This window comes from Passer montanus, unplaced genomic scaffold, assembly GCF_014805655.1.
Source record: "Passer montanus isolate IOZ18808 unplaced genomic scaffold, ASM1480565v1 scaffold62, whole genome shotgun sequence".
NCBI classification, from domain to species: domain Eukaryota; kingdom Metazoa; phylum Chordata; class Aves; order Passeriformes; family Passeridae; genus Passer; species Passer montanus.
The window spans coordinates 1,490,296-1,514,500 of record NW_024371260.1 but is presented as its reverse complement, the minus strand read 5'-3'; the positions used below and the strand labels follow the sequence as shown (position 1 = coordinate 1,514,500).

Here is a 24,205-nt window from a genome sequence, read left to right as displayed (position 1 = left end):
CCAGCCCCTCAGGCCCCCTCCCGCCATTCCGGGGTCCCTCAGGGCTCCCCCCGCCATTCCGGGGTCCCCCCGGGCCGGGCTCCCCGGGGTCCCTCAGGGCCCCCCCGCCATTCCCGGTCCCCCCGGGCCGGGCCGGGCTCCCCGGGGCTCCCCGGGGCTCCCCCCGCCATTCCGGGGTCCCTCAGGGTCCCCCCCGCCATTCCCGGTCCCCCCGGGCCGGGCCGGGCTCCCGGGGCTCCCCGGCCCCGCAGGCGCCGCAGGCACAGCAGCAGGGCCAGCGCCAGCGCGTCCAGCAGCAGCTCCAGCATCTCCGCCACCGAGAGCACCGAGGAGCCGAACCACAGGCTCCACTGGCTGCCCATGCTGGACAGCAGCAGGTTCTCCTGGGGAGGAAAATGCGAAATAAAAAATAAATAAAAAACCCCAAAGTGTGTTTGTGCTGTTCCCCACACCCGTATCTGGAGCAATGGGATCCGTGGCTCATTTTTCCATAAATAAAAATCCAAATCCGATCCCAAAGCTCCAAGCAGCAGCTTCTCCTGGGAAAAAAAGAATCTGATTTTTTTATTTATCTGAGCTCTGGGAACAGGAATTCTGCTGCTGGCCTCATGCACAGCCTGGGAGTTAAGCTGACTAATAATTAATATTATCACATAAATATAAATATATATATATAAATTATACATATATATAAATAATTATAAAAATATATATACACACACATATATATATATACACATATATATACATATATATAATATATAAAAATAATAACAAATTAAAATTCATTAATAATAGCATATAAACAAATCTATATTTGTAAATCATGTAAAATAAAGCTTAAATGAATTCCTTGTTAATTATTTTCTATTACAATAGAAATAAAGAGATCTATTTTTCCATCACACAAAATAAAGGTAATTAATGAAATCCTAGGAGTGAATCCTCCTAAAATTGCCCGGAATTCCATGGAAATACCAAAGGAGGATTTGGGACGCACCGAGAGCAGCGGGGCCTCGTGCACGGCCTGCGAGCTCAGCTGCCGGTAGAAGATGGTGACCTTGGCAATGTCCCTCCTGCGGGGACACACGGCTGGCACCGGGCACGCCCAGGGCACACCTGGGACACGCCCGGGACATGCCTGGGGACACGCCCGGGGACACGGGACATGCCCAGGGACACGCCCGGACACATGGGACACACCCAGCTGGCAGGGGGACACGCCCGGGGACACCAGGACATGCCCGGGGACACACCTGGGGACACACCTGGGGACACACCCAGCTGGGACTGGGACACGCCCAGGGACATGGGACACACCTGGGGACACGCCCAGCTGGCACCGGGACACGCCCGGGGACACACCTGGGGACACGCCCAGCTGGGACTGGGACATGCCCAGGGACATGGGACACACCTGGGGACATGCCCAGGGCCACGGGGACACGCCCAGCTGGCACCAGGGACATTTCCAGTGCCCGTGGGGACACGCCCAGCTGGGACTGGGGACATTCCCAGCTGGCAATGGGGACATCCCCCATTGGCACCAGGACATTCCCAGTTGGGACTGGGACACATTTTTTGGGGACTTCTTGGGAATGTATTGGGGTTTCTTTGGGCCTTATTGGGGATTTATTGGGATTTATTGGGGATGATCCTGCAGGTTTTCCTGCTGCCCTCCCTTGCCCAGCCCAGACCCCATGGATTGGGATGACCCCGTTGGGATTGGGACGACCCCGTTGGCACTGGGATGACCCCGTTGGCACTGGGATGACCCCATGGATCTGGGGATGACCCCGTTGGCACTGGGATGACCCCATGGATCGGGATGACCCCACTGGGATTGGGATGACCCCATGGATTGGGGTGACCCCGTTGGCACTGGGACGACCCCACTGGGATTGGGATGACCCCGTTGGCACTGGGACGACCCCGTGGACGGGGTGACCCCAGGGTTTACCTGCTGCTGCTGGAGTTGTAGCCGTTCTGGTGCCGCAGAGCCTGGCGCACCCAGTCCTGCCACGGGAATGTTGGCATTGGAATGGTGCCATTGGAATGTTGTTAATGGGATATTGTTAATGGGATATTTGTTATTGGAATGTTGGCATTGGAATGTTGTTAATGGAACGTTGGAATTGCGATATTTGTTATTGGAATGTTGGCATTGGAATGTTTCCATTGGAATGTTGGCGTTGGAATGTTGGCATTGGAATATTTTTTATTGGAATGTTGGCATTGGAATGTTGGCATTGGAATGTTTCCAATGGAATATTTGCATTGGAACATTCGCTATTGGAATTTGGCATTGCAATGCTGACGTTGGAATGGTGGCATTGGAATATTTTTTATTGGAATGTTGGCATTGGAATGTTGTTAATGGGATATTTGTTATTGGACTGTTGGCATTGGAATGTTGGCATTGGAATATTTTTTATTGGAATGTTGGCACTGGAATATTTCCAATGGAATATTTGCATTGGAACATTCCCTATTGGAATTTGGCATTGCAATGCTGACGTTGGAATTGTGGCATTGGAATATTTGCTGTTGGAATGTTGTTAATGGAACGCTGGCATTGGAATGTTGGCACTGGAATATTTGTTATTGGAATGTTGTTAAAGGAATGTTTCCACTGGAATATTCTTAATGGAATATTTGTTATTGGAATATTTGTCACTGGAATATTGTTAAAGGAATGTTTCCATTGGAATATTCTTAATGGAATATTTGTTATTGGAATGTTCATTATTGGACTATTGGCATTGGAATGTTTGTCATTGGGAAATTCATTATTGGAATGTTTGTTATTGGAATATTATTGGAATATTTGTTATTGAAATATTCATTATTGGAATTTGTTACTGGAATATTCAGTACAGGAATGTTTCTATTGGAATATTTGTAATTGGAATATTAATTATTGGAATATTTTAATTGGAATATTCATTACAGGAATGTTTCTATTGGAATATTCATTATTGGAATATTGGAATATTCGTTATTGGAATATTCATTATTGGAATATTTGTTATTGCAATATTCATTATTGGAATGTTTCCATTGGAATTTTCATGACTGGAATTTTTGCAGTACCTGGGATTTTGCCGAGGGCCACTTGGCTGTGCCAGCTGAGACCTTGTACAGGGATTCCCTGGGGAGAAAAAAGCAGGAATCCTGAAAAACCTGGAATTCTGAGCACCAGGAGCTGCCCAGGGAGAATTCCCAGAAATCCAGAAAATTCCCAGGGCAGCTCTTCAGAGCTTTGGGAAAAGCTTCCCAATTCAGGTCACAAAATATACCCTAAGAATTAAATATAATAAATATAATCAATATAAATAAATTTATCTACTAAATTAAATATTGATTACATAGAATAAATAGAAATATTTGTTATTGGAATGTTGGCATTGGAATGTTGTTAATGGAACGTTGGAATTGCAATATTTGTTATTGGAATGTTGGCATTGGAATGTTTCCATTGGAATGTTGGCGTTGGAATGTTGGCATTGGAATATTTTTTATTGGAATGTTGGCACTGGAATATTTCCAATGGAATATTTGCATTGGAACATTCGCTATTGGAATTTGGCATTGCAATGCTGACGTTGGAATTGTGGCATTGGAATATTTGCTGTTGGAATGTTGTTAATGGAACGCTGGCATTGGAATGTTGGCACTGGAATATTTGTTATTGGAATGTTGTTAAAGGAATGTTTCCACTGGAATATTCTTAATGGAATATTTGTTATTGGAATATTTGTCACTGGAATATTGTTAAAGGAATGTTTCCATTGGAATATTCTTAATGGAATATTTGTTATTGGAATGTTCATTATTGGACTATTGGCATTGGAATGTTTGTCATTGGGAAATTCATTATTGGAATGTTTGTTATTGGAATATTATTGGAATATTTGTTATTGAAATATTCATTATTGGAATTTGTTACTGGAATATTCAGTACAGGAATGTTTCTATTGGAATATTTGTAATTGGAATATTAATTATTGGAATATTTTAATTGGAATATTCATTACAGGAATGTTTCTATTGGAATATTCATTATTGGAATATTGGAATATTCGTTATTGGAATATTCATTATTGGAATATTTGTTATTGCAATATTCATTATTGGAATGTTTCCATTGGAATTTTCATGACTGGAATTTTTGCAGTACCTGGGATTTTGCCGAGGGCCACTTGGCTGTGCCAGCTGAGACCTTGTACAGGGATTCCCTGGGGAGAAAAAAGCAGGAATCCTGAAAAACCTGGAATTCTGAGCACCAGGAGCTGCCCAGGGAGAATTCCCAGAAATCCAGAAAATTCCCAGGGCAGCTCTTCAGAGCTTTGGGAAAAGCTTCCCAATTCAGGTCACAAAATAAACCCTAAGAATTAAATATAATAAATATAATCAATATAAATAAATTTATCTACTAAATTAAATATTGATTACATAGAATAAATAGAAATAATTAAATTTAAATGAGAAAAAGATGTGACAATTAAATTTAAATTTAATTTCAATTTCCATTACATTTAGATGACATTAAATTTAAATTTAATATCAATTTCCATTACATTCAGATGACATTAAATTTCGAATAAATTTAATTTTAATTTTAATTAAATTTTAAAAAGATGGGAGGATGAAATTGAAATTTGAACTGAGATTTTTGGGGCTCACCTGCAGGGTTTGGGGCAGTGCTGGAAACAATCCAGGCGGTGATTCCTGAGCCGGGAGTAGAGCTGGTAAAAGCAGTGCCCTGGAAATGGCATGGAAGGAACAGGCTTGGGAATTCCCGGGAATTCCCAGGAATTCCCACTGCCTTTGGAATTATCCCGAAGGAAAATAATCAGAATTAAATCCGAAAATCCTGGATTAAATCCTAAAATCCCAGGATTTTGAGTTGGAAGGGACCTTAAAGATAATTCTGACCCCACGGATCCAGGATCCTTTAAACTCAGGGAATTCTGGGATTCCAAGGATTTCCCAGGGACTCAGGAATTTCCAGGAATTTTTTCCTCAGGCAGTCCCAGGGATTATTTCCTAGGATCCAGTGAATTCCCAGGCTTTATTTTCATAATTATATTTTATATTTTTACAATTATATTTTCTATTTTTGCTGTAATATTTTATATTTATATTTATAATTTACATTTACATTTATATTTATATTTACTCCCCCCAGGCGGGCTGGCGGCTGTAGTCGCAGTGCCGCCATTTCCCCAGGCAATCCCAGGGATGTTTTCCAGGGACCCAGGCTTTATTTTGATCATTATATTTTATATTTTTACAATTATATTTTATATTTTTACTACAATATTTTCTATTTTTCTTTATTCTGCTCACCCCAGGCGGGCTGGCGGCTGTAGTCGCAGTACCGCCATTTCCCCAGGCAATCCCAGGGATGTTTTCCAGGGACCCAGGCTTTATTTTTATAATTATATTTTATATTTTTACAATTACATTTTATATTTTTACTACAATATTTCTATTTATATTTGTACTTTTTCCAGGGACCCAGGCTTTATTTTGATCATTATATTTTATATTTTTACAATTATATTTTATATTTTTACTACAATATTTTCTATTTTTCTTTATTCTGCTCACCCCAGGCGGGCTGGCGGCTGTAGTCGCAGTAGCGAGCCCCGGCGGGCAGCGGGTAGTAGAAGTAGCCGCAGCCACAGCGCTGCAGCATGGCCCGCTGGAAACACGAGTGCAGGCAGGCCTGCAGAAGGGAAACGAGGGGAAAATATTGGGATAAACCAAAAAAATTCCAAATTTCTAGGATGGAACTGGCAGGAGAAAAAGGGGAAAAAAATTGGATAAATTAGAAAAAAATCTGAATGTGTAGGGTGGGGTTATTAGGAGAAAAAGGGAAAAAATTGGGTAAATAAAAATAAATTCTGATTGTCTAGGATGAAGATTTTAGGACAAAAAGGGTAAAAAAAATTGGATAAATCAGAAAAAATTCAGAATCTGGAGGATGGAGTTCTTAGGAGAAACGGCAAAAAAATTGCGATAATTAAAAATAAATTCTGAATCTGTAGTACAGAGCTTTTAGGAGAAAAGGGCAAAAAATATTTGGATAAATCAGAAAAAATTCCAAAACTATGGGATGGAGCTTTTAGGAGACAAGGGCAAAAAAATTGGAGTTGTTGTGGCAGGAGAAAAAGGGGAAAAAAAATTGGATAAATTAGAAAAAAATCTGAATGTGTAGGGTGGGGTTATTAGGAGAAAAAGGGAAAAAATTGGGTAAATAAAAATAAATTCTGATTGTCTAGGATGAAGATTTTAGGACAAAAAGGGTAAAAAAAATTGGATAAATCAGAAAAAATTCAGAATCTGGAGGATGGAGTTCTTAGGAGAAACGGCAAAAAAATTGCGATAATTAAAAATAAATTCTGAATCTGTAGTACAGAGCTTTTAGGAGAAAAGGGCAAAAAATATTTGGATAAATCAGAAAAAATTCCAAAACTATGGGATGGAGCTTTTAGGAGACAAGGGCAAAAAAATTGGAGTTGTGGAGCAGCTGCAGCCTGGCTAAACCAGGTTTAGCTAAACTGGGTTTAGCTGAGCCAGGCTCAGTACCTGCAGGGTGTACAGTTGCTGTAGAGCAGCTGCAGCCTGGCTAAGCTGGGTTTAGCTGAGCCGGGTTTAGCTAAGCCGGGCTCAGTACCTGCAGGGTGTACAGTTGCTGGAGAGTAGCTGCAGCCTGGCTAAGCTGGGTTTAGCTGAGCCAGGCTCAGTACCTGTAGGGTGTACAGTTGCTGGAGAGTAGCTGCAGCCTGGCTAAGCTGGGTTTAGCTGAGCCAGGCTCAGTACCTGTAGGGTGTACAGTTGCTGGAGAGTAGCTGCAGCCTGGCTAAGCCCGGTTTAGCTAAGCCGGGCTCAATACCTGCAGGGTGTAGGAGTTGTTGTAGAGCAGCTCCACGGCCACGTCCGCCCCGTCCGTGGTGCACCTGCCGTAGTTGCCACCCAGGCGATTCACCTGGTCCTGTGGGGACACAAAGGAACTGGGCTGATTAATTAGCAGGGTTCATTAATTAGTGCCTCCAGGATTAGCAGGGTTAATTGGAGCCCTGGGTGATGAGCAGGGTTAATTGGAGCCAGCCATCACCCTCAGGACTGCACTGCAGGAAGGGCAGGGAGTTAATGAGCAGCAGAGCTGCACCTTGGTAATTAATATATGGGAAACAATATAAATAAATATTAATTAATTAATACACAACATATTATATACATTAATAGTTTCTATTTTCTATGTTTTATATCATATCTATCAAGCGGGAATGAAATCAGGCTCCAACATTTTGAGAGCCAAAAGAACATTTGGGACTTTTTATTTGGGGTCGAGCCCAGTGAGGAGATGAGAGAGGACCCCAAGCCCAGCAGGTGTCCCCGTGCCCCCGAGGGACCGTGCCCACCTGGTGGATGCCAAAAGGGATGGTCTGGGATGGTTTGGGATGGTCTGGGATGGTTTGGGATGGTCTGGGATGGTTTGGGATGGTCTGGGATGGTTTGGTTTGGGATGGTTTGGGATGGTTTGGGATGCTCTGGGTTTGGTCTGACCCCACACCTGGCGGATGCCGAAAGGGATGGTTTGGGATGGTTTGGGATGGTTTGGGGTGCTCTGGGTTTGGTCTGACCCCGCACCTGGCAGATGCCGAAAGGGATGGTTTGATTTGGGATGGTTTGATTTGGGATGGTTTAGGATGGTTTAGGATGGTTTGGGATGGTTTGGGATGCTCTGGGTTTGGTCTGACCCCACACCTGGCGGATGCCGAAAGGGATGGTTTGGGATGGTTTGGGATGGTCTGGGATGGTTTGGGATGGTTTGGGATGCTCTGGGTTTGGTCTGACCCCACACCTGGCGGATGCCGAAAGGGATGGTTTGGGATGGTTTGGGATGGTTTGGGGTGCTCTGGGTTTGGTCTGACCCCGCACCTGGCAGATGCCGAAAGGGATGGTATGATTTGGGATGGTTTGATTTGGGATGGTTTAGGATGGTTTAGGATGGTTTGGGATGGTTTGGGATGCTCTGGGTTTGGTCTGACCCCACACCTGGCGGATGCCGAAAGGGATGGTTTGGGATGGTTTGGGATGGTTTGGGGTGCTCTGGGTTTGGTCTGACCCCGCACCTGGCAGATGCCGAAAGGGATGGTATGATTTGGGATGGTTTGATTTGGGATGGTTTAGGATGGTTTAGGATGGTTTGGGATGGTTTGGGATGCTCTGGGTTGGTCTGACCCCGCACCTGGCGGATGCCGATGGTGGTGGCGATGCCCGGGCGGATGTGGAAGCCCTCGTGCTCCAGGAACGGCGTCTGGTTGTGGCTGTGGATCATCACCTTCACCCCAGCCACGGTGGACAGCAGAGGGATGTGCTCCTTCTGCTCGGCCCGCAGGATCAGGGACAGCCCTGGGACACACGGGGGGACAGGACATCACCTGGGGGGCAGCAGGACAGCAGGACAGCTGGGGGACAGGAGGACAGCTCCCAGTGCTGGGCAAAGGATCAGGGACAACCCTGGGACACACGGGGGGACAGGACATCACCGGGGGGGCAGCAGGACAGCCCTGGGGACAGGAGGATGGTGGGGGACAGCAGGACAGCCCTGGGGACACACGGGGGGACAGGAGATCACCTGGGGGACACAGCTGGGAGACAGGAGACCACCTGGGGGACAGAAGGACAGCTGGGGGGACTGCAGGACAGCTGGAGGGGACAGGAGGACAGCTCGGGCACAGGAGATCACCTGGGGGACAGGAGATCACCTGGGGGGACAAGAGGACAACTGGGGGACAGGAGGACAGCTGGGGGGACAGGAGGACAGCTGGGAGGGGACAGGAGGACAGCTGGGAGGGACAGGAGGACAGCTGGGAGGGGACAGGAGGACAGGAGCACAGCGGGGGGGACAGGAGATCACCTGGGGGGGACAGGAGGACAGCTGGAGTAATAAATAAATAAATCCCTGCTGTTTGGGTTTGGGTCCCAGATTTGGGTTCTGGGATCCCTCAAGAGCCATTTTGAATCCTCACAGCCCTGGTGACAATGGCACCAATCCAATCCCTCAATAATCCCATAATTAATAATAAAAACACCTATAAATAAAACCCAATAAACCCCAATATTCTGTAATAAACATTGTAAGAATATCCTGCTCCAAACTAAAAAGAAATTCTGCTTTTTTAAGCTGAATTTGTGCCACAAAAGAGATGCCTAAATTTGCCACTATATCCTGCACTGAGGAAAAAATTAATTATTTCTCTTAATTTTAGCTCTTTTTCCCCATTTTGCAGATCACTCACCATAAGGAATTCCTGGTTTTGTGGCTGCCCAGAAGGGATCTGTCCCCTTGCTGTTGAAAGTGTAGCAGCTCCCAAAAACTGGGTGGTGGAAGTGATCATAATCACTGGAAAATCAGAGATTTGGTGGAGTTTTAATGGAAAATCAAGAGAAATGTGATTGGGGTTTTAATTACAAGTGTGACACCACCTTCATTCCAAGCTGGATGTGTTTGGGACAGGGGGAAGGAGCTGTGCATTCCCTGGAAACCCCAAAACCACAGAATGACCAGGCTGGAAGAGACCTCCAAACCACGGAGTCCAACCCAGCCCCAACACCTCAACTCAACCCTGGCACCCAGTGCCACACCCAGGGGTGGTGACTCCAGCACCTCCCTGGTTCCTGGGAATTCCCTAAATTCCCCCAAATTCACAGAATTCACAGATTCTCCATGTTGGAAGAGACCTTCAAGACCATGGAGTCCAACCCAGCCCCAACACCTCAACTCAACCCTGGCACCCAGTGCCACACCCAGGGATGGTGACTGCAGCCCCTCCCTGGCAGCCATTCCAGAACTCCTCACCTTCCTGTAGACCTCCATCCTGACGCCCCCTGCCCTTGGTGCCACCCCCTCCCTGGCAGCCATTCCAGAACTCCTCACCTTCCTGTAGACCTCCATCCTGACGCCCCCTGCCCTTGGTGCCACCCCCTCCCTGGCAGCCATTCCAGAACTCCTCACCTTCCTGTAGACCTCCATCCTGACGCCCCCTGCCCTTGGTGCCACCCCCTCCCTGGCAGCCATTCCAGAACTCCTCACCTTCCTGTAGACCTCCATCCTGACACCCCCTGCCCTTGGTGCCACCACCTCCCTGGCAGCCATTCCAGAACTCCTCACCTTCCTCCATCCCGACATCCCCCCTGCCCCTGGTGCCACCTGGGGCTGGCAGCCATTCCAGAACTCCTCACCTTCCTCCATCCCGACACCCCCTGCCCTTGGTGCCACCTGGGGCTGGCAGCCATTCCAGAACTCCTCACCCTCCTCCATCCCGACACCCCCTGCCCTTCCCCTGGTGCCCCCACCTGGGCCGGCAGGGCTCCCCGTCGTACTGGCAGGAGTAGACGAGGTGCTGGAAGTGCTGCGGGTGCGGGGGCAGCGCCGGGGGCAGCTGGGCCATCACGTTCATGTAGTGGAAGCGGAACCACTCGAGCAGCGCGTCCATGCCCGACGGGTGCCAGTTGTAGAAGCAGCTCCCGCCCGTGGAGTTGCACTGGGACACGGAGGGCAGGGAGGGAAAAGGGGCTGTTGGTGTGCTGGGATGGGTTGGGTTGTGTGATAACAGTTGTTATATGTTATGTTATGTTATGTTATGTTATGTTATGTTACGTTATATTTTGTTATGTTATATTACGTTATATTACGTTATATTAGATTATATTATGCCATTATTTTGTGGCAATCAGCAGCTATTCAAAATCTTCCTCAGTTACAAAAGAAAATGATATTTGCATGTCAGTAATATATATTATGTTATGTTATATTATGTTATGTTGTATTACATTGCATTAGGTTATGTTATATTATATTATATTACATTACATTATATTATATTATCTATTAAATATATCGTCATATATAACTTTAATATATTGTACAATATATATTAAATACCTATAAATATATTTAAAGTACACATATAACATAGATTAGTATGTAAATTAAATATTCTTTTACTATGTAATATGTAATATAAATAAATAAATAAATAAATAAATATAATTGTATTATATGGGAACTATTATTATTCCCATAATAGTAATAGACTATTTTTGTGTAAATCCCATTCAAGTATTTTGGGGTGAATCCCTAGTTTCTTTGAATCCCCATCCCAGTCTCCAGGTATTTGGGGTGAATCCCCATCCCAATCCCCAGTTCCTTTGGGGTGAACCCCCATGTATTTTGGGGTGAATCCCCAGTTTCTTGGGGTGAATCCCCAGTTCCTTTGGGGTGAATCCTCAGTTTCTTTAGGGTGAATCCCCACGTATTTGGGGTGAATTATGTTATATTATATTATGTTATATTATATTATGTTATATTATATTATGTTATATTATATTATATTATATTATATTATATTATATTATATTACATTACATTATATTATCTATTAAATATATTGTCATATATAACTTTTTTATATTATATAATATATATTAAATACCTATAAATATATTTAAAATATACATATAATATAGATGAGCATGTAAATTAAATATTCTTTTACTAAATCTTATATATATATATAATTGTATTATATGGGAACTATTATTGTTCCCATAATAGTAATAGACTATTTTTGTGTAAATCCCATCCAGGGATTTTGGGGTGAATCCCCAGTTCCTTTGGGATGAACCCCCAGTTCCTTTGGGGTGAATCCCCAGGGATTTTGGGGTGAATCCCCAGTTCCTTTGGGATGAACCCCCAGGTATTTTGGAGTGAACCCCCATCCCAATCCCCCCTTTCTTTGGGGTGAACCCCCCCTTTCTTTGGGGTGAACCCCCCCTTTCCTGGGGTGCCCCCACCCCTCGGTGCCGCCCCCAGGTATTTTGGGGTGAACCCCCATCCCAATCCCCACTTTCTTTGGGGTGAATCCTCAGTTTCTTTAGGGTGAATCCCCAGGTATTTTGGGGTGAACCCCCATCCCAATCCCCACTTTCTTTGGGGTGAATCCTCAGTTTCTTTAGGGTGAATCCCCAGGTATTTTGGGGTGAACCCCCATCCCAATCCCCACTTTCTTTGGGGTGAATCCCCAGTTTCTTTAGGGTGAACCCCCAGGTATTTTGGGGTGAATCCCCAGGCATTTTGGGGTGAATCCCCATCCCAATCCCCACTTTCTTTGGGGTGAACCCCCCCTTTCTTTGGGGTGACCCCCCCCTTTCCTGGGGTGCCCCCCACCCCTCGGTGCCGCGGCGCCGCTCACCAGCCGGAATCCCACCCTGGCCTGTTTCCTGCCCGCGCTGGGGTCCCACATGCGGACCAGGGAGAAGTTGTGGCTGAGGCGGAAGGCGGCGCTGCTGAGGTTGGCCCAGGCCTGGACGCGGATGGCCCTGGCCCTGTTCCTGGCCCTGTCCCTGGCCCTCAGCAGGGCCAGCCGGGCCGCGGCCCTGGGGCCGTACAGGAAGGTCAGCGACTCCTCGGCCATCAGCTCCAGCTGCTCCAGCTGCTCGCTGACCAGCTCAAACCTGCAGGTTGGGGGAAAAATCCCCTTTTTGGGAAAAAAAAAAAATCACATTTTGGGAAAATTCTGTGTTTCTGATCCCTCACTGACCAGCTCAAACCTGCAGGTTGGGGGAAAAATCCCCTTTTTGGGAAAAAAAAAAAATCACATTTTGGGAAAATTCTGTATTTCTGATCCCTCACTGACCAGCTCAAACCTGCAGGTTGGGGAAAAAAAAACACATTTTGGGGAAATTCTGCATTTCTAATCTCTCACTGACCAGCTCAAACCTGCAGGATTGGGGAAAAAATCCACATTTTGGGGAAAAAAAAAAATCACATTTTGGGAAAATTCTGTGTTTCTGATCCCTCACTGACCAGCTCAAACCTGCAGGTTGGGGAAAAAAAAACACATTTTGGGGAAATTCTGCATTTTTAATCTCTCACGGACCAGCTAAAATCATTTTGGGGAAATTCTGCATTTCTAATCTCTCACTGACCAGCTCAAACCTGCAGGATTGGGGAAAAAATCCACATTTTGGGGAAAAAAAAAAATCACATTTTGGGAAAATTCTGTGTTTCTGATCCCTCACTGACCAGCTCAAACCTGCAGGTTGGGGAAAAAAAAAAAAAAAACACATTTGGGGAAAATTTTGCATTTCTGGTGTCTCACTGACCAGCTCAAACCTGCAGGTTGGGGGAAAAATCAACATTTTGGGAAAATTCTGCATTTCTGATCCTTCACTGACCAGCTCAAACCTGCAGGACTGGGAAATTCTGCTGCTCAGCACACTTAACTCTAATAACATTAATATTTAATATATTAATTTCTCAAATCTTTGGGACGTATCCCAGACCATTCTTAAACCTTTGGGGACGTGTCCCTGACCATTCCCAAACATCCCAGACCATTCCGAAACCTTTAGGGACATGTCCCAGACCATCCCCAAACCTTTAGGACCCAACCGGGACCATCCCCAAACCTTTAGGACCCATCCCAGACCATTCCAAACCTTCAGGACACGTCTAGGACCATTCCCAAACCTCTAGGACCCGTCCCAGACCATCCCCAAAGCTCTGGGACGTGTCCCTGACCATTCCCAAACATCCCAGACCATTCCCAGACCTTCAGGACCCATCCCAGACCATCCCCAACCCTTTGGGACCCATCCCAGACCATTCCAAACCTTCAGGACACGTCCAGGACCATCCCCAACCCTCAGCTCACCTGTAGGGATCCAGGTTGCAGATGGTGACGGCCGGGAACATTTTGGGCTCGGAGTCCATGGACATGGTGAGCACCACGGGGTAGGCCCAGAACTGGCTGAACATGAGGGCGAACTGCCAGTAGAGCATGGCCAGGCTGGCCAGCAGCAGCAGCGTCCAGAACGCCGTCTTCATGCGGTTCCTGCCCGAGCACACCAGCCGGATGGTGCCGTGGATCGTGGTGTTCTTGCAGAAGAACTCAAACATCTCCTTGTAGGAGCTGTAGAACTCGATCAGCCCTTCCTCAGCCGCTTCTCCTTCTCCTCCTGGAAGGTCCAGCTCCATATCTAAACGGCTTTCTGGGCATGAGAAACAATGGAAAATCGTGTTAATCTGAGGGAAAGACTCTTCCAAAGAGGATTCTTCAAACCGGCTTTGTCCAAAGAGGTCTTTTCCAAAGGCGCGTTTTCCAAAGAGGGTTTTTCCAAAGAGGTTTTTTCCAAAGAGGTTTTTTCCAAAGAAACCTTTTCCAAACAGGCCTGTCCCAAATGGGTTTCTCCCAAATGGGCTTTTCCAAAGAAGTCTCTTCCAAAGAGGTCTCTTCCAAAGAGGTCTCTTCCTAAGAGGGCTTTTCCAAAGAAGTCTCTTCCAAAGAGGTCTCTTCCTAAGAGGGCTTTTCCAAAGAGGTCTTTTCCAAAGGCGCGTTTTCCAAAGAGGGTTCTTCCAAAAAAGGTTTTTTCAATTCCAAAGAGGCTTCTCCCAAATGGGCTTTTCCAAAGAGGTCTCTTCCCAAGAGGGCTTTTCCAAAGAGGCCATTTCCAAAGAAACCTTTTCCAAACGGAATTTTCCCAAATGGGCTCTTTTCAAAGAGGATTTTTCCAAGGAGGTCTTTTCCAAGAGGCTTTTCCAAAGAAACCTTTCCCAAACACACTTTTCCCAAAGAGGTCTTTTCTAAGAGGCTTTTCCAAAGAAACCTTTTCCAAACACACTTTTTCCCAAGTGGTCTTTTCCAAAGAGTTTTTTTTCCAAGAGGCTTTTCCAAACAGACTTTTCCAAAGTGGATTTTCCCAAGAGTCCTTTTCCAAACAGGTTTTTTCCAAAGTTGCCTGTTCCAAAGAGGCCTTTCCAAAGAAGCTTCTCCAAAGTTTCCTCTTCCAAACAAACCTTTTATCCCCAAACGAGTTTGTAATTAGGAAAACCTGACAATAAAACTGCAGAGAATCTGAATCCAGGGAGATTCCCCCAGAATCTGCACCCAGGAAGGAGCAAAAACCCCAAATTCTGCCGCTGCTGAGGAATTCTGAGGAGCTTTCCCTCACTTCCAGAGGATTTCCCTGCCAAGGTGGATTTGGGATAATGCTGGGAAGTTTGAGGCCATAAAAAGTGAGGAATTTTCTTCTTTCCAAGAACTCCAAGGAGCAGGCTTAAATTCTGAAGTGTCAACTCAGATTTGTAATCCATGATCAGGGAATATTGCTAGTGGAATATTCTGATTTAAACATTATTTACTATTATTATTATTATTATTATAAAATTATTATAAATTCTGAAGTGTCAACTCAGATTTGTAATCCATGATCAGGGAATATTGCTAGTGGAATATTCTGATTTAAACATTATTTACTATTATTATTATTATTACTATTATTACTATTACTATTATTTATTTTTATATATATATATTATATATATTATTTATTATATAATTATTTCTTATTTATTCTTGGTTTATGTCTTGTTTTATGCCTTAAAACAAGACTGGCTCAAAACCACTACGGTTTCATCCTTATGGCAGAGAATGAGGGAAAAATTCAACTTTCAATGGGTTGAATTAGAAGCTGGTTTTAATTTTTGCTGTAGGATCTCATGCTGCAGAATAAAGAGGATGAATTCATCCCTGAACTCTGCTCCAAGATGAAACAGAGGAGGTGCAGGCAGGAATTTTGGGGTGGAAATGGAAAAAAAAAATCTCAGTTGGATGCACAGAGGGGAGGGGGCAAATTAGGGTGTGGAGAAAGAATTGAATTCAAAAACTGTAGAAACCACTGGAAATAAAATAAAAACACCCTCGGGGTGCTTATTGAAGACCACCAAAATATTAATTAAATAATATTATTATTAATAATTAACATTATTAACAGTGATTTTGCCACATAAACAGGAATTTAGGTATTTGCAATTTACAGCAGTGAAAAGAAATGGAAAAGAAATTGAAAACCACTCAAAAGAGCAGCATAAATACAACTAAAAATCCAGATTTTTTAAAATTATGATTTCTCCCAGTAATTAAAACATCTCCTGTGCTATTCCAGGGATAATTCCAGCATTTCTGAGCATGGAAAAGTGGCTGTGGTGGCAGTCTGGGACAGCTGAGTGACGTTGGGACATTTCCGTGTCCTGAAGATGACACGGTGAGAATTTCCAACGTGACAGCAGCCCGTGAATCACCCTGCTCATTATGTCATTAAAAGGAGTTTACTGAGTCCAAACTTCGGGACAACCTTTGCTCCAAATCAGAAAATAAAATAAAAATTAGGGTTGCAGGGATGGAGGTTGAAATCGAGGAGAGCAGGAGAAGTTAAAGGATTGTTGGGAGAGGTTCTGTGATGGAATGAAGGAAATTAATTTAATTTATTTTAATGAAATGAAAGCTTTGAGTCTTTAGCCATGAGGAAATGTGGAATAAAAAACCAAAAATAATGACCCAAAATGAATGTCAAAAGAATCTAGTCTTTGCTCATGAGGAAATGTGGAAAAAAAGGAAGAATTACCCAAAATGAATGCTAAAAGAATTTATCAAACACAGATTTTTTAAATCTAGTTTTAACTACAAAAACCCCCAGATGAAGCCTGGTTGTCAGAGATAATTCAGTTTTCAGGTGTTCTGAGTGGGATTTTAACTTTATGGTGAATTCATCCTGTTTAAATCTGCTTTGTTAAAATTAATCATTCTAAAAATTTAATAAAGCAAAATAATTCAGAAACAATCTGGACAAACAGCACACCCCAAGATTTATAGCCACAAATACAAAAACACACATTAAAAAAATCAAATTATAACCAAATTACACCGTACCTTGGCAGAAACTGAGCGTTTAGAGAAGCCACTAAACCCAGCCCTGGGCTTAACCCTGAGCAGAAATCCAGTGCTGGCCCAAAGCTGTGGGGTTTGGGAGGCCCTGGAGCTGTCCAGCCTTTATGGAGGGAAGGGATGACATCAAAAGGGGCAGGACTGGAGGAAGAGACCATGGAAATTATTCAAAGCATGATCCAGGGAATAATAGGAAGTGAATGAACTGGACAGACGGGTTAACGCCGAGGTTACACCGCAGTTAAGCTGGGTTTAAGCGCCGCTGGCGTGTTCACCCTCATGGTCAGAGTCATCGTTTTTAGGGAAATAACCACGCATTCCAGAATGTTCTTCCTGCTCTGGATTTTCCGTCTTTGTCCTTCCCACTCTGGATCTTCCCATTTTTGTTCTTCCCACTCTGGATTTTCCCATCTAGGGAGGAACTTTGCTCTTCCCACTCTGGATTTTCTCATCTTTGCTCTTCCTGCTCTGGATTTTCCATCTTTCTTCTTCCTGCTCTGGATTTTCCATCTTTGTTCTTCCTGCTCTGGATTTTCCATCTTTGTTCTTCCTGTTCTGGATTTTCCCATCTTTGCTCTTCCTGCTCTGGATTTTCCATCTTTCTTCTTCCTGCTCTGGATTTTCCCATCTTTGCTCTTCCCATTGTGGATTTTCCCATCTTTGTTCTTCCTACTCTGGATTTTCCCATCTTTGCTTTTCCCACTCTTGGTTTTCCATCTAGGGAGGATTTTTGTTCTTCCCACTCTGGATTTTCCCATCTTTGTTCTTCCTACTCTGGATTTTCCCATCTTTGCTTTTCCCACTCTTGATTTTCCATCTAGGGAGGAACTTTGCTCTTCCCACTGTGGATTTTCCCATCTTTGCTCTTCCTGCTCTGGATTTTTCATCTTCTTCCTGCTCTGGATTTTCCATCCTTGCTCTTCCCACTTTGGATTTTTCCATGTTTTCTCTTCCTGCTCTGGATTTCCCAATTTTTGTCCTTCCCACTCTGGATTTTCCCATCTCTGTCCTTCCCACTCTGGATTTTTCCATGTTTTCTCTTCCTGCTCTGGATTTCCCAATTTTTGTCCTTCCCACTCTGGATTTTCCCATCTCTGTCCTTCCCACTCTGGATTTTCCCACCCAGGGAGGATCCTCCTGCCTTCTTTCCCTGTTGTCCAGAGCCTGGTGGGATCCCAGGCAATCGGAGCCACCAAGCCTTGAGGAATTGCATTCCTTGGCAGAACCAGCAGGATCTCCTCCTGCTTCTCCAAGAATATCCCATCCCAACTCCAAATCCAATCCCAATCCCATCCCAATCCCAATCCCATGCAGGATTCAGGTGCTGAGATGGAACCAGAACCAAACCAACCCCGTTCCAGTCAGGTGTTGGGGTTGTGGTTGGGTTAAAGAGTGGCAGAAGTGATGGAGAAATGGATTTGGGGCACCAAGGAGAACTTCCATGATTATTTTTTGATCCTTTCCCACGTGGAAAAAGCAGGAATATTTTTTAATGTGAAAATGGGAATATTTGGGATCCAGATAAATTTAGAGCCTGCCTTTTCAAATTGGATTTTCTCTCCCACTGGCAGCTGTGAAATATCAGTGTTTGCAAAAAAAAAAAATTGAAATTTCTTGTGAAATTTGATTCAGAAAGAAGGAAGAAAGGACAAAGGTGAAGGGAAAGAAACTCTCGTGATGTTGATTGATTTCAATCCTACTTACACTTGATTTATGCTGGAAATATATGAATTTATAACCCCATACAATAATTATCCAAGGACAGAGTTTGCACAGTTCATACATAAAAACTTCCAAGAAAAATGGCAAAATTCCTAAATTTTCTTTACCTCTGCAGCCTTTATCAATTAGATAGGATGTGATTCCATGAAAATGAACAAATTAAAAACAAAAATTAAAATTAAGTGGGGAAAGGAACCTTCTGGCCACGGCCACAGCTGCTGCTCCTCAGGACACACAGAACATTTTCTCCTTCCCTCCTCCCAAGCCCTAATCAACATCTCCTTACTCAGAATTTTTAATTACAGCCCTGCAACCCCCCCGGACTTTCTCAGGGTTCTTATCTCCACAATCTCTGCATTTTGAAACAAACAAAAAAAAAAAATCACATTTTTAAGCAGTGAAGGAGTTTTTTCCATCCTTCTCTCCAAATTCAGGATCCACAAAAATCCAAGAGAACCTGGAGATTTTCTCAGTGATGCTGATCCAGTTTGTTTCCCGATTTTCCAGGAAAAAAAATTCCTGGAGGGAATTTTGCAGGGATTTTTTCCCAGGTGCTGCCATGGTGAGGCAACAGGAGCTGTTTGGTGGCTGCTCCTTGTGCAACAATTGCATTGTCAGGATTGATTGTTGCATTTTCATTGCACAACGCGGGGTGAGGAGAGACACGAACGTGACAGAACAAGGCTCCCAGTGCTGGGAGGTTGTTAAAGAGATTTTAGCTAATTAACTCTTCACCTGGCTCTGCTAAAACTCTTCATTTGATTTCTTAAATTAAAAATTGAAATCATTAAAAAAAAATTTAAATTACAATTTTTAATTAAAAGTTTCTGAAATCATGTTGGGTTTTTTAAAATTTAAAAAATATTCCAGGTATGTTTTGTGAAACTTCCTTTTAATATTAAAGAGAGGTGGAACAGAATAATAACAGCTGGTTAAGAGGATTTGAATCTTTTAAATAATTTTAAAATTTGAGAGGAACATACCACGTGTCCCATCTTCATTCTTCCCACTCCGGATTCCCAGAGGAAATTTGGGCGTGCAGAGCTCCAGGAGAGCAGGAGAACATCCAGGAAATGAAGGAATTCAGCACAAAAAGGAATTCAGGGATTGCCAGAAGAAATGTTGGTGTGCAGAGCACCAGGAGAGCAGGAGAACATCCAGAACATGCTGGAATTCAGCACAGAAATCAATCCAGGGATTCCTGAAGGAAATTTGGGTGTGCAGAGCTCCAGAACATCAAGAGATAGGAGGAATTCAGCACAAAAATCAATCCAGGGATTCCCAGAGGGAATTTGGGCGTGCAGAGCTCGAGAACACGCAGAGCTCAGCATCCCTCCCGGGCAGGAGCAGAGGGAGGGGTGAAGCACAGCTGGAGCTCTGCAGGGCAGGCTCTGCCTCCTGAGCCAGCAGGAATCCCAGAGGGGTGGGACAGCAAGGAGGGCGAAGGGAGGAGGCACTGGGAGCACTGGGAGCACTGGGAGCTGCTGCCCACAGCAGCTTGGCTGGACTGGCTGATCCAGTGGCCACCAACCTTTCCTCAGGCAATCCCTGCAATGGTTTTGTCCTCTGGCAATCCCTGCAATGCTTTTTGTGCTGAATTCCTGCATTTTCGGGATGTTCTCCTGCAGCTCTGCACACCCAAATTTCCTTCAGGAATCCCTCAATTGCTTTTTGTGCTGAATTCCAGCATTTTCTGGATGTTCTCCTGCTCTCCTGGAGCTCTGCACACCCAGATTTCCTCTGGGAATTCCCAAATTTATTTTTGTGCTGAATTCCAGCATTTTCTGGATGTTCTCCTGCTCTCCTGGAGCTCTGCACACCCGAATTTCCTTCAGGAATTCCTGAATTGCTTTTTTTCCTCTGGGAATCCCTGATTTGCTTTTTTTTTGCTCTGGGAATCCTTGAATTGCTTTTTGTGCTGAATTCCTGAATTTTCTGGATGTTTTCCTCCTCTCCTGGAATGTCTGTGGAGCTCTGCACACCAGATTTCCTCTGGCAATCCCTCAATTCCTTTTTTTTTCCTCTGGGAATCTGAATTGCTTTTTTTCCCCTGGGAATCCCTGAATTTTTTTTTTGTTTGGTGGTTGGTTTTTTTGTTTTTTTGTTTTTTGTTTTTTCCCTCTGGCAGTTCCTAAATTGCGTTTTTCCTCTGGCAATCCCTGAATTTATTTATTTTTTTTTCCCCCCCCCTGGAACCCCCTGAATTGTTTTTGGTGTGAAGTTTGAGCCCTGGCTGGGGGATTTCTCTGCAGTTCCTCCCAGGGACCTGAGCCTGCAGAGCTGGGATGTCCCAATGCTGCCAAACCTGCTCCAGGCTGGTTCAACCCCCCTTAACCCCTGCTGGGCTCGCTTTTAATCCCAATTTTCCAAAATAAAACTCCCTGGCACAATGAGCACATGACTCATCTGTTAATCACCAGCCGTGGAAATATTCCTTAATTACCCCTCCTTAATGAGCAAGCTCCACGTCAGCCCTGCCCTGGGTGCAGAGGGTTAAAATCCAGCCCGGAAATGAAAATGAAAATAAAAATTAAAATCCTGCTGGGATGAGCAAGCATTCGTTTGCACTCACTCACCTGTGTGAGGAAGGAACCTGCAGCTGCTCCTGGCATCGCTCTGGAAGAACAATTCCTGGGGTTTTTTTGGGGTTCTCTTCCTCTTCTGGTTCCTCTCCTCATGGATTTGGCACCCCCTGGAATCCCAGATGTGCCGGGATGGGTTTGGCTCCTGCTCCAGCTCTGGTTTCCAGTCAGGCCCAGCAGGATCTGGGGGAATCCCGAGGGTTGGAGAGCTCCAGAAGCTCCCTGCTGGGAGGACACCAGAGCTGCAGCCATCCCGGAGCTGCCAACAGCATCGCTCCCTCCTGAAAAAAGCCAAAAATTAAAAAAAAAACTGAAAAAAGAGGTGGGAATCCCTCTCAGCTCCTGAAACGGCCCCAGAATCAATTCCCAATCCAAGAATTCCAGCTGAGAGCTGGAGCAGGTGAGGAATCCCCAAAAAAATAACCTGAAAAAGCGGTGGAAATCACTCCCGGCTCCTGGAACTGCCCCAAAATGGATTCCCAGGACAGGAATTCCAACTGGGAGCTGGAGCAGGTGAGGAATCCCACAAAATTCCTGGAAAAAGAGATGGAAATCCCTCACAGCTCCTGAAGCAGCCCCAAAATGGATTCCAAATCCAAGAATTCCAGCTGGGAGCTGGAGCAGGTGAGGAATCCCCAAAAAATATCCTGAAAAAGAGGTGGAAATCACTCCCGGGTCCTGGAACTGCCCCAAAATGGATTCCCAGGACAGGAATTCCAACTGGGAGCTGGAGCAGGTGAGGAATCCCACAAAATTCCTGGAAAAAGAGATGGAAATCCCTCACAGCTCCTGAAGCAGCCCCAAAATGGATTCCAAATCCAAGAATTCCAGCTGGGAGCTGGAGCAGGTGAGGAATCCCCAAAAAATAAACCCTGAAAAAGAGGTGGGAATCCCTCTCAGCTCCTGAAACGCCCCCAAAATGGATTCCCAGGGCAGGAATTCCACTGGAGCAGATGAGGAATCCCACAAAATTCCTGGAAAAAGAGATGGAAATCACTGCCAGCTCCTGAAGCAGCCCCAAAATGGATTCCCAGGGCAGGAATTCCACTGGAGCAGGTGAGGAATCCCAAAAAAATCCTGAAAAAGAGATGGAAGTCACTGCCAGCTCCTGGAACTGCCCCAAAATGGATTCCCAGGGCAGGAATTCCACTGGAGCAGGTGAGGAGGAAGAGGAGCTGCCGTGGCAGCAGGGAAGGAGGGGATGGAGGAGCCACGCGCTCATTAACAGGTCCTAATTAAAGCCGGGGATTGCACAATGCCTGTGGCAGCTCCCAGCCCTGTGCAGGGTTTCTTTTGGGATCAATCCAATCAACCCTGGAGGGCTCCCCCGCAAGGAATTGCAAATAAAGCTTTAAAAATTATATTTTAAAATTATTTTTTAAATTATTCTTAAATTTTTATTTTAAAAATTCATTTTTAAAAAACTTTATTTGAAAAAAAATTTATTTTCTACATAACAAAATTCATATTCTACATTAAAAATCCCATTTAACTCCCATAAACATCAACTGCATAAAATAAAAAATTAACTTTTCTACACCTCTGGTGCTTCACCTGCCATGCAGCCCTGATGACATGCAGCTAATTGTTAATTAAAATGTTGATTAAATTGTTAATTGCTGTTTGTGCAGAGTTCTGCTGATGTCACCTGCCCTGGCATGGCTTTGTCACCTCCCCTTAATTGCTCCACCCTCGTTAAAAATGAGATTCTTTTTGGGATATTCCTAATTTAAAAGGAGTTTTTAGGGGATTTTCCTCACTAAAAAGGAGTTTTTACGGAATATTCCTAATTTAGAAGGAATTTTTAATGGGACTTTCCTCAGTAAAACGGAATTTTTATGGAATAGTTCTCATTAAAAAGGAGATTTCTTTGGGATATTCCTCATTAAAAAGGAGATTTTAGGGAATACTTCTCAGTAAAAATGAGGGGTTTTGGGATATTCCTCATTTAAACGGAGTTTTTAATGAGATATTCCTCGTTAAAAAGGAGTTTTTAGGGGATATTCCTCATTTAAAAGCAGTTTTTATGTGATATTCCTTGTTAAAAAGGAGGTTTTTGGGGATATTCCTTGTTAAAAAGAAGGTTTTGTGGGATATTCCTCAGAATAAAAAGAGGTTTTAGGGGACATTCCTCGTTAAAAAGGAGTTTTCATGGAATATTCCTCATTTAAAAAGAATGTTTATGGGATTTTCCTCAGTAAAAAGGAGTTTTTAGGGGGATATTAACTGTTAAAAAGGAGGTTTTGTGCGCTATCCCTTGCTAAAAATGAATTTTAGGGGATATTCCTGGTGAAGAAGTAGTTTTTAGGGGATATTCCTTGTTTAAAGTGAATTTTTAATGGGATATCCCTTGTTATTAATGACCTTTTCAGGGGATATTCCTGGTTAAGAAGGAGTTTTTAGGGGATATCCCTCATTAAAAAGGAGCTTTTATGGGCTATCCCTTGTTAAAAATTAATTTTTAGGGGATATTCCTGGTTAAGAAGGAGTTTTTAGGGGAAATTCCTTGCTTAAAAGGAGTTTTTAGGGGATATCCCTTGCTAAAAATGAATTTTAGGGGATATTCCTGGTGAAGAAGTAGTTTTTAGGGGATATTCCTTGTTTAAAGTGAATTTTTAATGGGATATCCCTTGTTATTAATGACCTTTTCAGGGGATATTCCTGGTTAAGAAGGAGTTTTTAGGGGATATTCCTTGTTTAAAAGGAGCTTTTATGGGATTTCCCTTGTTAAAAATTAATTTTTAGGGAATGTTCCTGGTTAAGAAGGAATTGACGTATCCGGACCATGCTCCCGGCTGGGGCCGTGCGGCGATCGCGATACTTTTTTCGCTTTTATGTCGCGACAGGGATGGCGCTCGGGGCCCGGGGCTCGCTCCCCTCACGGTTCCCGCCCTTCCCCTCACAGTTCCCTCCCCTCACAGTTCCCTCCCTCCTTCTCTCCCCTCACGGTTCCCGCCCTTCCCTCCCTCCCCTCACGGTTCCCGCCACGGCGCTGGCGGCCCCGGAAGCGGAACGCGCGCGGGCCCCGGAAGCGCCGCCGCTCCTTCCCGGCCGCGCCGCCATCTTGGCTGGAGCCGTGAGGGAGCCGCGGCCGCC

General features: G+C 44.5%; 1 protein-coding gene across 1 annotated transcript; it reads right to left on the bottom strand.

Moving 5' to 3' along the window:
- Nucleotides 1-38: 38 nt before the first annotated feature.
- On the bottom strand, nt 39-21,544 carry SCNN1D (sodium channel epithelial 1 subunit delta). The gene is made up of 13 exons (XM_039727552.1): nt 21,104-21,544; nt 13,737-14,073; nt 12,273-12,534; nt 10,375-10,562; nt 9,318-9,421; nt 8,264-8,427; nt 6,905-7,003; nt 5,617-5,734; nt 4,687-4,765; nt 4,181-4,238; nt 1,961-2,016; nt 1,001-1,076; nt 39-383 (listed from the first exon to the last, which is right to left on the bottom strand). Exons 2-13 carry the CDS (start codon nt 14,057-14,059, stop codon nt 39-41), a joined length of 1,872 nt encoding a protein of 623 aa, XP_039583486.1. The 5' UTR covers nt 14,060-14,073; nt 21,104-21,544.
- Nucleotides 21,545-24,205: the final 2,661 nt, after the last annotated feature.